The sequence below is a fragment of the Hippocampus guttulatus genome, chromosome 9, assembly GCF_054856545.1.
Source record: "Hippocampus guttulatus isolate MCC_2025c chromosome 9, RoL_Hgut_1.0, whole genome shotgun sequence".
NCBI lineage: Eukaryota > Metazoa > Chordata > Actinopteri > Syngnathiformes > Syngnathidae > Hippocampus > Hippocampus guttulatus.
In genome coordinates this window covers 13,238,385-13,254,678 of record NC_141269.1, presented here as the reverse complement: position 1 = coordinate 13,254,678, position 16,294 = coordinate 13,238,385, and the positions used below count along the sequence as shown (strand labels likewise).

At 42.7% G+C, this 16,294-nt stretch overlaps 1 protein-coding gene across 2 annotated transcripts in view; it reads left to right on the top strand.

Moving 5' to 3' along the window:
* The window catches only part of ctnna2 (catenin (cadherin-associated protein), alpha 2), a 238,571-nt gene that overhangs the window by 40,227 nt on the left and 182,050 nt on the right, over positions 1-16,294 (top strand). For both annotated transcript variants that reach the window (XM_086120279.1, XM_086120280.1), the window contains one exon: positions 12,860-13,063. In XM_086120279.1, the coding sequence (XP_085976405.1) occupies positions 12,860-13,063 (204 nt within the window). The remainder of the gene's footprint in view (positions 1-12,859; positions 13,064-16,294) is intronic.

The window sequence follows — 16,294 nt, the reverse complement described above, 5'->3', positions numbered from 1 at the left end:
ATGCCAAATCAGCATTTCTGTTATTGTCAAATCTTTGCGGCAATGAGATTGACTGCCTCTATGCCTGCCTTGCTGGCATAGTATCGTTATCGTGTTAGTTCCACATCTTGAACTCTTATCCCTTTTCCAGTCTTTTGCATCGTGTAATGTGTGTATTGTTTCCGCTGTTTTGTGCAATTTCTCTCACATTCAACCTCAATGGCACCCAAAAGCGTATAAGTCATGGCTCAAAGCCATAAGCCTCTTGCAGACATATGCTCTTCATAAGAAATGCCACGTATAGATGATAAACTTCCACCCTTTCTTAGCAATAACACTGGCTGGCTGTTCCCAACCTACATTGATTTGCATATTCACACGATTAACTTATTTATTTGTCTGCTTTTAAAAAAGTGAAATTAAAACTTATTAATATCAAGCATTTTGTTGTCAACTTGAGTGAAAACCATTGTTGCCTAAACGCTGCCATTGTCTCACAAGTCAAAATATGTGGGCAACGTCGAATGTATTGCTCTCAGAATTACTGCCAGTTCCTCTCCTCAACGGAAGTGATGCGTGAACCCTTAATTTTATGAAACACTAATTCACCGGGTTGACCGCTTAGTTCACTCAGGTGATACTGATGAAGCGGTTCATGTAGTGCTCCTGTTCTTTAACATCTTTGGACATATCAGAAAATACGACTTTATTGACCCCACACCTGGGAAAAGTTTTGATTTTAAGATCCAAAGTGAAACGTACATGTTACAGCAGCATGACAAAAAAAGAAAAGAAAAAGTCATGTGAATAGAAAACTATGAATAAAAAGAAATGAAGAATTTATGATGATGATGATGATTATTATTATTTTCATTATTAAATAATATATATTTTTTTATTTTTTCACGTCCACTAAAAGTCCATGAGCCCACAAAAAATCCGCCCCCAAAAGAGGTACATCGACACGCGCTGTAACAAAGTCCCAACTAAAGCGCTGCCCACCGAAGCACAGTTCCACGAACCTCATGCCGTAGGTGCGAATGGGGCTCCCATTCGCCGCTGCCAAAGGAGGGCCGTGGCTGTCAGCTACCATGTCGATTTGTGATGCGGGCAAAATGCTGCGCTGTGCCCGTGTCGCAGAGGAAATGCTGCCCAAAGATAGAGTCGCAGATGAAAAGCAGCCCGCCAACATTGCCGACGCTCATGGCCACTAATGAGCGCCGGCCGCGGCGTTTCCCGGCCCGCCGAACGAGCACGGCGAGCGGCACCTCTTAGCCTTCGGTCCGAACTTGGCGTGGTAAAAACATAAACCAGTAGCCGGCCGCGCGTGAGGGACAGCCGCCGCGACGAGTGCGTAATTATCGGAGGCACTAGCGGCAGTCACGGGGAGGAGAGCCGCTGCACTGTGTTGCCGGCCAGCCAGGAAAAATTTATCAGCCTCCGCAGCGAGCTCTCTACAGTCAGTGATAGCAGTGTTAGCTAAAGCTGCCCTCACCTGGGTGGGTAACTGGCGCAGAAAAAGGTGAAGAAAAAGAAAGTCCGGTTTGTGCTCGCCTAGCAGCTCCAGCATACGATCCATTAACTCGGAGGGCTTGACGTCCCCCAGGCCGTGGAGAGAAAAAAGTTTGTCGGCCCGTTCAGCGTCGGAAAGTTCAAAGGTTTTCAATAAGTAAGCCTTCCACGCATCATATCGTCCTTTTGTCGGAGGAGACTTGAGGAAACTCACGACCCTGGACGCCGTCGAACCGCCCAGCGCGGAAACAATGTAGTAGTATCTCGTAGTATCCGCAGTGATGTCGCGTAGGGCGAACTGGGCCTCGGTCTGAGCGAACCAAGCAGACGCAGATGATTCCCAAAACTCGGGGAGCTTGAGCGAAACAGCGTTCACGGACATCTTCGCGGTCGGGAATCGTCCAGCAAAAAAACGTCGAGGGTCACCAGTGTGGAAATTGTAGAAACTCGAAGAAAGCGACAATTTCTCACGTTCGCACTCCGAGAGAGTGTGTCATTTTTTTTTTATTAGCACACCAAAAAACTTCCCGCGCAACACGAGACCCGCCGAAAGTCCGTTTCCATAGAAACAAGCAGACTAACATGGTGGTCCTTAAAGGGACTGCAATTATTTCTACCCCGTTACCAAATGATCGTGAACTCTCTGACAAGCATATGAAACATTGCATTCACACGTTTGCAGTTGGTGGTGAATTATGTACATAGAAGTCACTACAGCAGACATATTTTCCCTTATCCATTTTTTCATTCATTGAAATCATGTGTTTTTGGAGGCTCAGAAGCTAATGAATGATGTGCTGGTTTTGGGCACAGCTGAATAAGCGAAATGAGGGAAAGAGTGATGAGCGTTAGGTTATTGGGAGGCTAAGAGGGAACATCTAGAAGAATGAGAGAGTGCTGAAAAGGTGGTTGTGGCTACAGTTTTGGGGTTATCTCTTTGCCAGGCAGAGGGGTCTAAAAAATAAATTGCAAGCATATTCATGTGCAAATTAGACACTTCCTGCCTGCTTTCCAATGATGGAGGGTGGTATGCGTCTGTCAAAGAAAACAGTGCACAGTGAATTTGTCAGGCTGCTCAAAGTATCTTTTTTTAAAGTTTTTTTCTGACTGCAATGTGTATTCCTTATTACTCAAATATTATACATTGTACTTGCTTCACACAACACACAGAAGATTGATAATTTGCCAATCTTTTTAGAGGACGTTGTAATGAAAAGCGTCTCTTGACAGCCGAGCTAACACATACTACAGGTACATATAACGAATCTCACCAGCAGGCTTTGATTTGGAAGTCATGGAAATACCTTGATCTCTCATATCACTCTCGTGTAGCTAACTTATTGTATGCATCCAGGTAATAGTCAATTGCAGTTATGCCTGCAGTTCTTTATGAGTTGTACAAGGATGACATTTTGACCCACGTTCAGAGATGGTAAAAGTTTATCAACTGCTGTATAATAAATATTATAAAGACAGTTAATCATTCTTTGATGACAACTGATAGGCAAGTACACAAAGTAAGCAGAGTGGGTTGCTGAAGTCGCTTGCGGCCATTCTTATGGTGAGGGTAAAAAACAAAAGTTCATCTACTGCATATTCCATTCAGTATATATTCTATTCTTCTTTTATCAATGATGTTGACTTATTGTCGCTTTGGGCAAACAGTATTGTACAATGGACCCAATAAGGGTTTTCATGTCATATTATTTCTATGGTCATGATCCTACAATTGCTTTTTTCATCATTTGTACCCATTTTGGTACACCGTTATAGAAAAAGCCAAAATAACTCATGTTAATCATTTAGAGCAGTAATTCTCAAGTTGTGGTTTGGGACACAAAAGTGGGTTGCAGACCCATTTTGTGTGGGTCCCAAACAGCTAGTAAAAAAACTACGTGAGCCATATTTTCCCGCCTATAAGCCGCTACATTTTCCCCACTCCTTGAACCCTGTGGCTTTTAATGTGATGGGGGGTTCCCCCCATGATTTTAGTGCCGAGCTTCAAGCTACCAATAGATTTACCCATAGTCTTGTCACATCTGACCAATGAAGTTTGAACAAGTCACCAGTGGACCAATGAAACTGTCCGAGTTGACCCTCAAACTGAATATTCATCAGCCATTCAGTGGAGTGCACACACGTAAGTGAAGGCAGTGTGGGCTGCCTGAAAGGGAATAATGTGCAAGTTTGTACAGTATGTAAGGGGCTACTGAGAGTGAAAATAAGCAACTCGAGTTGAGTTTAATGAGCATAGGGAACAAGTGCCATAAATACAGCCATCTTTGCACTGCGACACCCGTCTCTCTGTCGTTTATTTGGTGACCAAGTCTCACAATCGCTGGCAACAGGCTACACGACAGCAAGTCCAACCATGGAGCAACATATCCTCATGGACTGCAAAAGGGCATCATTGTGAGATTGTGAGAGATTACGTTGATGACGAAGGAGGAGGGCAGATACTTAATGTGGAATCTCTTTAAAGAGTTTCTCTATGTTTCAATACAATAGCCATTACTTCCTCCATCAGCTCCATTAGGTCTCAAGGCAAAGCCGACATTTACTTTCCATGTCATCACTACCTCGGCACTCCCATGCTTGCATTTATGTGAATGCTACCGGGGTGTTTAAAGCCGAGCTCCAGCATCTGCCTGAATCATTTTTATGCACAGCTTGAGGCAAGGGACATCATAACCCCACTCTCACCACGCTCCACAGTTCCCTCTTAGTCTCCACTTATTAGGATGTAGTCAGATAAGGCGGTGTCATATTGTGCAGCCTTCCCCACCCATTTCAGTGGAACCTTTTTCATGCCAAATGTATATTATTTTATTCTGTATGTAATAAAGTCACTAACAGTAAAATAAGGGTAAACATAATCTAAACAAATTGCAATAACAAAAACAGTGTGGCTCGTTTGCATATGGCCACAGTGCTGTACTGCACGTATCTGGTGGTGATGCCCATTTAGCTGAGTACTTTCACACTTCATCATTGTCAAATTATTTTTTCTGACCAGTCACACAACAATCCCCAAAAGTAAAAGGCCCACTTTCGTCAGCTGACTGAAAAATCTGTGAGTACAGTACGTAATGTACACGCATGATAATTATGGTTGCTGAATTGTTGGCCCTCTTCCATGAAAGAAAGGAAAGCAGGCTGTGGTCACAGTAATAAGTGGAGTATAGAAAGCTAGTAAGGGTAGCACGGTGAATACGCGGTTAACACATCTGCCTCACCGTACTGTGTGGTAAGGTGCTGTACTGCCAAATTTTGGACCACAAAAACAGACTTATTGCAATGGACAATAAAAACTGAATTTAATGAACAAAGGGTGCACATAGCTCATAAAATACCATATTGCTGGAAGCAATGAAAAAGGGAGCATGTAATACAAGATTGGTAAATGCAACAAAAACCAAAATCATTAAAGCTCGACACAATAATTACTTAGGGATGCATGACAACTGCTTTTTTTCTCCAATGATACTGATAACATTGTTGCTCCAAATTGAAACTGATAACCGACATTGTTTTTTATTTATTTTTTAACTCCTCACTATCAATATACATGCACATTGAGATACGCATATTTATATATATATAAATCCTCGTCTCACCCCCCCTCGGGTGGTGTCCGTCCCTCATTCAGTTCGGGTCCTCTACCAGAGGCCAGGAAGCTTGAGGGTTCTGCGCAGTATCCTTGCTGTTCCCAGCACTGCACATTTCTGGACTGAGATGTCCGATGTTGTTCCCGGGATCTGTTGCAACCACTCATCTAGTTTGGGGGTCGCTGCCCCGAGTGCTCCGACCACCACAGGCACGACTGTCACCTTTACCTTCCAGGCTCTCTCCAGCTCCTCTCTGAGCCCTTGGTATTTCTCGAGTTTCTCGTGTTCCTTCTTTCTGATGTTTCCATCACTTGGGACCGCTACATCCACTACAACGGCTTTCCTCTGCCCTTTATCTATGATCACGATATCTGGTTGGTTCGCCATTACCATGTTGTCAGTCTGGATCTGGAAGTCCCACAGGATCTTCGCTCTGTCATTCTCCACCACCTTCGGAGGTGTTTCCCATTTTGACCTTGGGGTTTCCAGTCCATACTCAGCACAGATGTTTCGGTAGACTATGCCAGCCACCTGGTTATGGCGTTCCATGTAGGCTATCCCTGCCAGCATCTTACACCCTGCAGTTATGTGTTGGATCGTCTCAGGTGCCTCTTTGCACAACCTACACCTTGGGTCTTGTCTGGTGTGGTATATCTGGGCCTCAATGGCTCTGGTGCTCAGGGCCTGCTCCTGAGCAGCTAGGATGAGTGCCTCTGTGCTGTCCTTCAGGCCAGCCCTCTCTAGCCACTGATAGGACTTCTTGAGATCGGCCACTTCAGTTATGGTCCAGTGGTACATCCCGTGTAGGGGCTTGTCCTCCCATGATGGTCCTTCTTCCAGCGCCTCATCTTCTGTTCCCCATTGTCTGAGACATTCTCTGAGTACGTCATCCGTTGGAGCCTTCTCCTTGATGTATTCATGGAGCTTGGATGTTTCATCCTGGAAAGTGGCTCTTACACTCACTAGTCCCCGGCCTCCTTCCTTTCGGCTTGTGTACAGTCTCAGGGTGCTGGATTTGGGATGGAACCCTCCAAGCATGGTTAGGAGCTTTCGGGTCTTAACGTCCGTGGTCTGAATCTCTTCCTTTGGCCACCTTATTATTCCTGCAGGGTATCTGATCACTGGCAGGGCATAGCTGTTTATTGCCCGGGTCTTATTCTTGCCATTGAGCTGGCTTCTTAGGACTTGCCTCACTCGCTGGAGGTATTTGGCCGTAGCCGCTTTCCTTGTTGCCAGTTCGAGGTTGCCATTGGCTTGTGGTATACCGAGGTACTTGTAGCTGTCCTCAATGTCTGCTATTGTTCCTTCAGGGAGTGAGACCCCTTCAGTGCGGACTACCTTTCCTCTCTTAGTCACCATCCGACTACATTTCTCAAGCCCGAATGACATCCCGATGTCGCTGCTGTAGATCCTGGTTGTGTGGATCAGGGAGTCTATGTCCCTTTCGCTCTTAGCATACAGCTTTATGTCATCCATGTAGAGGAGGTGACTGATTGTAGCTCCATTTCTGAGGCGGTATCCATAGCCTGTCTTGGTGATTACTTGGCTTAGGGGGTTCAGTCCTATGCAGAACAGCAGTGGGGAGAGTGCATCACCTTGGTATATGCCACATTTGATGGACAGTTGGGTAAGTGGCTTGCCATTGGCTTCAAGTGTGGTTTTCCACATCCTCATCGAGTTCGCAACGAAGGCTCTTAGGGTCCTGTTCACCTTATACAACTCCAAGCATTCAGTGATCCATGTATGTGGCATCGAGTCATAGGCTTTCTTGTAATCAATCCAAGCTGTGCACAGGTTGGTACGTCGGGACCTGCAGTCTTGTGCGACTGTTCTGTCAACCAGGAGCTGATGTTTGGCTCCTCTGTATATATACAGTATATACATATATATATATATATATATATATATATATATATATATATATATATATATATATATATATACTGTATATCCACCTTATTCCTAGGCCCCATGAGCGTTTGTGTGAATTCTGGGCGTGACTTGGTAAATGGTTCCGCCTGTACACTTTGTATGACAGTTACAAACTTAAACAATATGGGAACTGTAGTTGTCGGTTGACACAAATCCCCTTGTTTCAGGTGTAAAAAAATTTAATTATTTTGGATATCACCCAAATTAAATGATACATTTTTTTTCTGTCACTGTGAACATTTACAATTCATATGAATTAAACACCTTTTATTTCACAAGTGAATTAACTTGAGAAAATGGTGCCCACTGACACACCCCACAAAGCCATCACATTGCAGGCCTGGATGAATTTGAGACCATGGTGCCTCAATATAGGTAGCCTCTTCACTCGAGACAAAGAATAATCATAGTGACTTGACTTCTCACAATTTGAAGGATTTTCTGTGTGATGGCAGAAAGATGAGATGGAGATGGATTTGCAACAGCCAATGGAAGCATGGAGCATCTTTCTCCACTTAGCTAGCGCATAGCTACTTGTCAAGAAATGTCCTTTCTCAAATTGTAAGCACAATTAAACACTCGATGAAAGGGCTACATGAGTAGCATGCAAGCTTTTTCTAGATATCATGTGTCCTGGGTACTAACATTTGTGTCCAGGCCATTTTCACAGTTTTTTTTAAATCGCTTGAACCCCCAATCCTGAAAAACAGTTCCCAGTTTTATTTTAATTTGAATTATACATTCAAAGTTAATTCAGTGACCATTTTAACATTTTCTTTTATTTACCTATTCATATAGCCTTAGGTGCACAATGTGGAAAGGGCATCAAAAAGTTGTCGTCTTTTTTTTTTGTGTGTGTAGTGTAAAACACTAGAAATGGAGTCTGTCACGCCGGGTCAGATAACAGGACTCGTGATATTGCATTTTTACTTTTGCCACAGCTATTACTGGGAGGTCAACAGGTGGCAGACAAGTATCAATACTTTGCCATCCCACAGTCCTGGCCTCAGCTGTGAAGTCAACTGCTGTGCCTGAGCCAATTTTAACACAGCTATCGCAATTCTCACACAAGACAGCCTTCATCTGTTGCAGCCTCTCAAAAGTTTCGATTGACGACCACGTCCTTGTGCTTCAAAGTGTGAGTGTTGTTTTGGAAAGGACACATAACCTCCTACCACTTTCTCAGAGCAACATCAAACCTGGAGCCTTGCTTTTGTCTGAATAGCTCTTTTAATGTTATAATACGATCTTTATTAATATGTTTGATTAAACATCTGTAAACAAAGCAAGATGTGCCTTCCACAAAGATAATTATCTTCTCATTAGAACAGACCTATGACACAGAGCTGATTCTCTCTTATACCGAGGCCACTATGGAGCTCTACCATCATGCACGACGTCATGGGGAACAACAGCATACTCTAACTCACAAACAGGAACAGTGAGCATTAAAGGTAAAACTGCATATATTTTGCTTCAGCATTTGGCCTGTTGTGACAGTCATTCCAAAAGAAGGGCCACCAATCTGGGAGAATGCATGCGAGCCAAATCCTCCAGTGTACTGCTTACACCACAAAATAATATTGTTCATTAAAAAACAAACAGAACAAAAAAAAAAACCATACACGACACAATAATAGTCTTTCAACTTGCCCTATAACCTTTCTTTCGCTTTTTGTCACTGGCCTTAATGGCTACAGCAGCCAGCTGCTGATGTATTATAATACAGTACACCCCATTTTCACTAAATAGTCATACTTTTGGCTACTTGCAAAAGATCAGATGGTCAAAGGTGCCATCACCTTGATATTTAAGAATGTCTTGTGCAGTCTGCCTCGGGATCACCTTAAAGCCAGAGACACCAAATGTTCCCGTCCATTTTTGTCTGGGCTCACAATCCCAGTATTGCACCAGCAAGCGTGGTCAACCATCATCCCTTAGGTGGTGAGTCACCAACGTGGTGCCCCCTGCGAGGTCCACATGAGTATCCTGCGGTGCCGGTCCAAAAAATAGAGAGGGGGAGAGAGCGCGGGAGAGAGATTTACCCTCTCAGGTTCTGCGTTTTTATGAAATGTGGTTTATATATGAGCACCATGTTATTGCAGCGTTCCATGGGTATAGACGAAATATACTTTAGTGCATCAGAGTGCATATGAACAAACATCGAGGCAAATGTATTTTTGACTTCTATTTCAATTGGTGCAAGTCTTAGCGAGAATCTTTGAAAACAGTGTTTTTGTCAGGGGTAAGTGTTTGTTTCTTTTGCAAATACAAACAGGAAAAATGAGATAGCTTGCAGTGCTAACACCCGGGAAGGCTTTTGGCTAGCACAAATAGGAATGTCACGTGGCCAAAGATAAATTCAGTTTCTCAGTCAAAGTCAACTAGCCTTCTTGGAATTGTATTATGCAACATACCATGAGGAAGCATATGCTCTATGGGGGATATTTCATATGTATGATAGCCATGTATTTGCACTGGAAGCAGTTAGCACAGCGGGGTACGCACTCACTATTTTAGGACAACAACATTTTTATTTTAAATTCCTGCTGAGTTTCCTCTTATTAATTAATGCTGTTACCCATCTCTTTGCTCTAGTTGCATCTTCTGTCTGTTTTAATGATTCAAGAATGCTTTACATTTTTATTTTAAGTGGGGTATTTGTGTTGTATGTTTACCCCTCAGAGGAAAGTGACTTGTATTTCATTGCTAGATGCTTATGTTAAGTTCATGCACAGCTTGTAGCCACTTCATGCTTCATGTAACATCCCACTAATGTATTCTTTTATTCATAAACGTGCTCTTGATGTTGCCCCCATCGTTCAAAAACTTTCTTCAGCGTAGCATTTTTCCGACAAATATAGTTTGCCGTTGTTGTGTCCCTTAAAATGAGCCACTTTCTTTTTCTTATTCAAAATGATTAGTCTCCAGAGTTGTTTCAAATGGAGGCTTTGTCCTACTATCTGTACATACAATATCAACATAAAATAATTCCTCATGTTTCAATCTTTCCAGGACAGTAAGGCTTGGCATATATATTATATTTAGTAATTTCCATATGTAAAATGTTAGATGAAGCTCACACAAAAAATCAATGATGAGACTGAGTCTATCCACTCTTATTATCCATTCCCATATTTGGTACAGTATGCGGGCCTTTTCAAAGACAGGATTTTCATTCCGGGCCAATTATGGCCACTGGGTAAAGTTAGTTTCTCCAAAGTGTGGCAAAATGAATGAAATTTGCAGGGCAAACAAAAGGTACTTCTTATTCTACCGACTGTCAAATGATACTTTCACACAGTATCGAGAGCTTAGAGTGGTGACAGAGACCGATCGCTATTTTGAACTCGGAGGAAGGGATGTTTGCAGTGTCTTGTAGATGCAAGTTTTCAAATGATTGCATATTTTATGGAAAGAAGCAACCCATTAATTTCTCGCATTTCATTTTCTTCTGCTTTCCCAGCTTTTTCCTCAGAAACTATATGTTGTTTTTGCTGTGTGGCACTGACAAAACCTGCTTGTATTTGGGCTAATGGGGTGTCGACTGTGCATATGTATACATTTAACGGCTTGGATAGTGTACCAAGAAAAAATGTCAAAATTGTTTATTTAGAAATGTATGAATGTACAGTGGACCCCCGCTATTCGCAAGCGGTAGGGACCAAGCCAGACCACGATTGGTGACTTTCAGCAAATAATTGACACTCCACCAAAAATGATCATATTCACGATGATTGTCAATCATAATACTTTTGACCACAGATATGCAAACTAAGATCCTTTAACGCTGCAATCGCATTTTATCCACTTACAACCATCTTTAAACATCGCTGTGCTCTTCAAAATGCAGGACTACAATGTACAGTAAAAAGCTTATGGCAACTCTCACATCTCACGGGTGTCTGCCTTGCTCGCTCAATGTACGCAAGTTGCAGTCTCGCATTCTTCCCCTTTTTGGACTTAAGATAAACGTTACAGAAGTAAGAGCATTCAAAAGGTAACTTCCTCTTCTGCAGCCTCTGCATGCATGAGGCTGAAGGCTGTACCTATATGGATGTTACTTGAGAAGCGGTTTCGCAGGTCATTTGCTGTTCTATTGTGCGCAGTGCTGATCTTCCCACTGTGTTTGAACGCATCGCTACTGTGGGAGGGGTGTGTGTGCGTGAGTATGTGTGTGTGTGTGTGTGTGTGTGTGTGAGAGCTCGCAAGGTGAGAGGGGGAGTTCTCAGTTTGGAACTGCTACCAAGATTGAAATGTCCCCCTGGGTCTCTGTCCAAAGCCACCTCCCTCACTTAGATTCACGAGACTTCCCCTTGTGAAAAAACCAAAGTCACCTTCAGCTGCTACCTTGGTAAGGTGACCTATCATCCCTCATCATGAAGCGGTAGTTTTGAGGTTTTATATTTTGGAACATACAATAATACCAATAATATCAATAATAATATTAATAAAGAGGTGATCAACTTACCAGTTGAATGGGACTGTTGCTAATTTTGCCTCTTTTCGGTATCCTTTCTGCTGGATTTGGCCTCTCCACCGCTGATCGGCAGCTTCAACTGAATGGTCACACTTGTTTTGTGTCTCGCTTTGCCCAGTTCTTTCTTTTAACTTTTTGTTGCTAACCTGAGGTGGATCATCCGTCATAGATTAAGCCGAGCTCGTAAACCCCAAGGAAACACGTGCTTGACACCTCATTGGTCACACCTACCATCACTGAATGGTTGTTTTTCCTCACATGTGGTGACCAGAGAAGGATGTTTTTTTTTTTTTTTTTACATTTTATTGTAGTTATGTTCTAATGTCAGGTTTATATTGACATTTCAAACAAAAGTGGAAAGTCACAACCACCCCTTTAATATGTACTTGTGTTGTATAGACTTCCAAATGGGTTAGCGTATGAAACATGAATAAATCTTGTAGCTGTTATGTCATGCATGAGACGCTCACAGATGCATTGTAAATTTGCTTTCTGCATTAACCACACATTTATTGATCATGGCATTAAACATCCCATATTGTGGAGGGTGGAAAGAGCAATATCGTTTCATGGTTCTCTGATGGAGAAGGACTCGAGCCATTGCCAATTACCTTGAAAACCTCCCAGCTGTTGTCAATCAAACTTTTTCCAATCTTTCTAGCCCAAGCATTCTGAATGCCCTACAATCATTGGTACCCGACATCATGCTTGAATAACAATGGCACAAGGCCCTGTGGGAATGTTCTCAGTATGCCTTCATGTTGTTTTCTTCTTTACAGCTTTCATTCTTTCCGTCCTCTGTGTATTGGGCTTCAACATGTAGTCTTCGGAAAGCTCTAATTTCTCGTGTAGATGTCTAGTGTGCTGGAGCCTATCCCAGTGGTCTTCGGGCAGTAGGCGGGGTAAACCCTGAACCGGTTGCCAGCCAATCGCAGGGCACATGTAGACAAAAAACCATCCGCGCCCACAATCACACCTAGGGACAATTTAGAGTGTTCCATTAACTTGCCATGCATGTTTTTGGAATATGGGAAGAAACTGGAGTACCCGTTGAAAACTCACGCACGCATGGGGAGAACATGCAAACTCCACACAGGAAGGCCAGAGCCGGAATCGAACCCTGCCGCCCATGGAGATAACAATTTTACAAATATATATATATATATATATAGATAGATAGAGATATAACTATATCTCTATCTATCTACATATGTATCTATCTATCTACATATGTAGATAGATAGATATATAGATAGATTTTTCCAGATGCTATCCTTTGCTCTTGCTCTCGGTTCATTAAAACATCAAAAATAATACTCTTCATTCTTCTCTCTGTTTGCTTTTACAGAACAAGATAATCCTGGACCCGTTGACATTTAGCGAGGCTCGTTTCCGGCCTTCTCTGGAGGAGCGCTTGGAGAGCATCATCAGCGGTGCCGCATTAATGGCAGACTCTTCATGCACACGCGATGACCGACGTGAACGTATCGTAGCTGAGTGCAATGCTGTTCGACAGGCCCTCCAAGACTTGCTGAGCGAGTACATGAACAATGTAAGTGTTGTCAGATTTAATTCCCATTCCCATTACATCTATAATGCGATACCATTCTGTCATCACAACTTGACATAGCACAGCATTTCATTTCTGATTTGGAAATTCAACTTATGCTGTCGCATTTCTGGTATTTTAGGAAGGGCAAATGTGTAGTCTAACACCAACACACTTCACTTAGTCTTCCTTCAAAACATTTTTGTGCTCAATGAAATAGTCAATAGATAGAGACAGAGTGCGTTTAAATGCAGTCTCACCAGAACACAATTCCCCTCTTTCTATTGACTCAATATTGGGCACGGTTCCTTTTTCACCGTCTGCAAGTGGAGAACTAAGCAATCCAAAGACACACAGGCTGGAATGTACAAAGGTAGTCTACTCCTTTGGACATGAGTCAAAATAAGGGGGGGGCTGTATACAAAAGACAGCTCTGATCAGTATAGAGGTCCAGTGCCTTGCTTGCGGAAGTACAGCAGCACCAGTGTTTATTGTTTGGTCTGTGGAGTGCCTCTTTTATGCCCAAAAGTCAAAAAGCTGTTCATGGATAAAGTGTTTTAGAGTAGAAATCCTTGTAACGATGTGCAAACCCACATCGCACAAAAAGGGCATTATACTCTAAAAAGGTTAAAATTGCTGCTGGATTCCTTCAATGGACTCAGTGCAGTATCCTAGTATCCCTGTTCAAAGTATTTTGTCCATAGAATGTACGGTCCATACTTAGTGGGAATATAGAACCCTTCTCATTCATTGGACTCATTTAGTAATGCATAGTGTCTTAAGTCAATTCAAATTTTGAAAGTACAGTATTACTGTGGCCATCCCATATGCGACAAGGCATCAGTAACAACAATCGTATGTATTTGTGATTGGCATGTTTGACCTTGGCGCTGAATGTAGGAGATACGATGATACACGGTGTCACCAAATATTTGACATTTTGGTGGGAAAAACCTTCGGCAAAGTACTTAGATCGCACAGGCATACCATTGGATATTTTCCCGCGGTTTGAAAAACACTGAGGTATAGTATATTTTAAACAACAGAATTAGATTGTTGATTATCACAGCACACATTTTCACCAGTGCTAATCAGGCACCGTGGGTTTATAATCACATCGCACGAGCAGGAACATGCAGTTGATAAACTGCTCCATCTCCTTGTACTTTGAATATCATGCCAGTATTCGTGCTAATTACAGTCTTAATTATGCTTTATTGTAAACAAGGTTGGCAGTATTGCAAGTGGTTATTAATGATCATAAGAAATGTAAGCAACTGATTCCACTTTTTCCAGTGCCGCCTAGCATCCAAAGGCAGCATTTTATTTTTTTTTTGCAGGATGCTTGAACCAAAGCACAAGGTTAATCAATGTGGTAGCTAGCCATAATTTAGGTTCAAGTGACAGGAGAATGTCCATACCTGTCTTAGCTGCTGGTGATCTGTGATTGGTGACAGCATGCCCGGCTCCCTGGCTGGTGCTGAATCATCAGGAGCAGCTGATTTAGTTAGGGCAGCTCAGACAGGGCCAATCTATCAATTGATCCAAGGAGTAATGCATTACCAGACTGGGTCAAGGGAGCTTGGGGAAAATATAGCCATAGCCTGAAGCCATGGCAGGTAAAAGGGGCAACCGGGCAGCTCTGTAAGCAGTACCGAGAAAAGATTTAGGGAGTATGATAGTGAGCACGCTCATCTCACTGTTAGCTGGATGTGGCACGTAAAACCAAACATGGGTGGGGCGGTAGGCTGATCATTAGAGGAAGACTTGTCCTCCCCCCCCGTGGAAGTCACCATGCAGAATGCTCAATCAACAATTGAGCCGACTTCCATGGAGTCACAGTATGTTGTTGTGCGTTTATGCTTGCCTTCATGAAACGCCAAGCCGGAAAATGTGCTATTCGTGACGAAACATAAATAAGGACCACAAGTGAGACATGCAAAGTTGTGGAGGAAATGCTTGGCCATGACCAAATTATTGCTTCGCTGACCTCAAGTGTTCTCAAAACCTCAGTGCTTTTAGACAGTCTTAAAACTGTTAAAAGTACTCTACCACTAGGTGAACTTGCAATTTCTACATTCTAAAATTGATCAACCCATTAAAATGTCCCTTTTTTGGGCTTCGGTTTAAACAAAGGGCTGGAGCTTTTGTCTGGCACAAAGGCAATGCCCCACTTTTTTTTTTCTTAACTACAAAAAGAGGGAAACGATTAAGTGCCCACATAAATGGTAAATTATCGTGCTATATAAATAAGAGGTGGTGAGGTACATTGCTGCAGCATTCCCATAATGATGCAGCACATCGCATTTGTGTCATTGATCAACAACAAAAAGTTGCCGAAGTCAGTGGTGCAGTATCAGTCCTGCAGTTTAAAGGGCTCAATATTTGATCAAAGATCCTCTGCAGAGACACATGGCTGACAATTGCACTAAACTTAAACACAGAGCATAGATTAGTCATGTAATCATCATCAATGTAATTATTACACAGAATTTAATGTAGTTTACTTCATATTCCATCATCTCTACCTGCACTTTTATTGTAATACTTTTTTTTTTTTTGTCCAGAAACCCAGCAAAGCTCAATACATGACAAAAAAACTATTCTAGTTGTTTGCTTTTTCTCCTTGGTTTCTGATAGAGAAATCTATGAACAAAATTGTATCATGTTTAAAGTTTCGGTTAATTTGGGCATGTCTTGACATACTCAGCGCAGAGGCGTCGGCCGTTTGGGCGGAGGGCCTTTTCTTGAGTAATCACGGGGGGGCGAACAGATGGAAGAAGACTAGATTCAATCACAGAGTTGGAATGAACAAATTGGGAACAAAGAGTTGTTGAGTACCAATAGACAGTTTGGGAACAGCAGTCACGCCCAGGTGATCATTTGTCATCAGAAAAGTCCGTGACTTGTGTATTCGGGTAGATCAGATCATTACCGAGAGGCCGGGCCGGGGGGCGCGGTATGCAAATCTCGGGGGCAGTGTTTTTCTTGTATTTTACAATAAAAGTTCGAACCGGCGGAGAGGGAGCTGAGACTGTGATCACGGAGCAACTGACCGTCGTTCGCTCTCGGAGATCCGCTCCCGCCGATATTGAAGACAATTTTCCTGTGTGCCGAGTCATTTCTTTAACTTTGTCCGAGAAAATCTCTGACAGTTTCCCTAACATCTATCCAGTGACTGATGTTCGAGTTGTTAACCTGACCTCACTTCTTAGAGGGTGGAAGATTTACAAA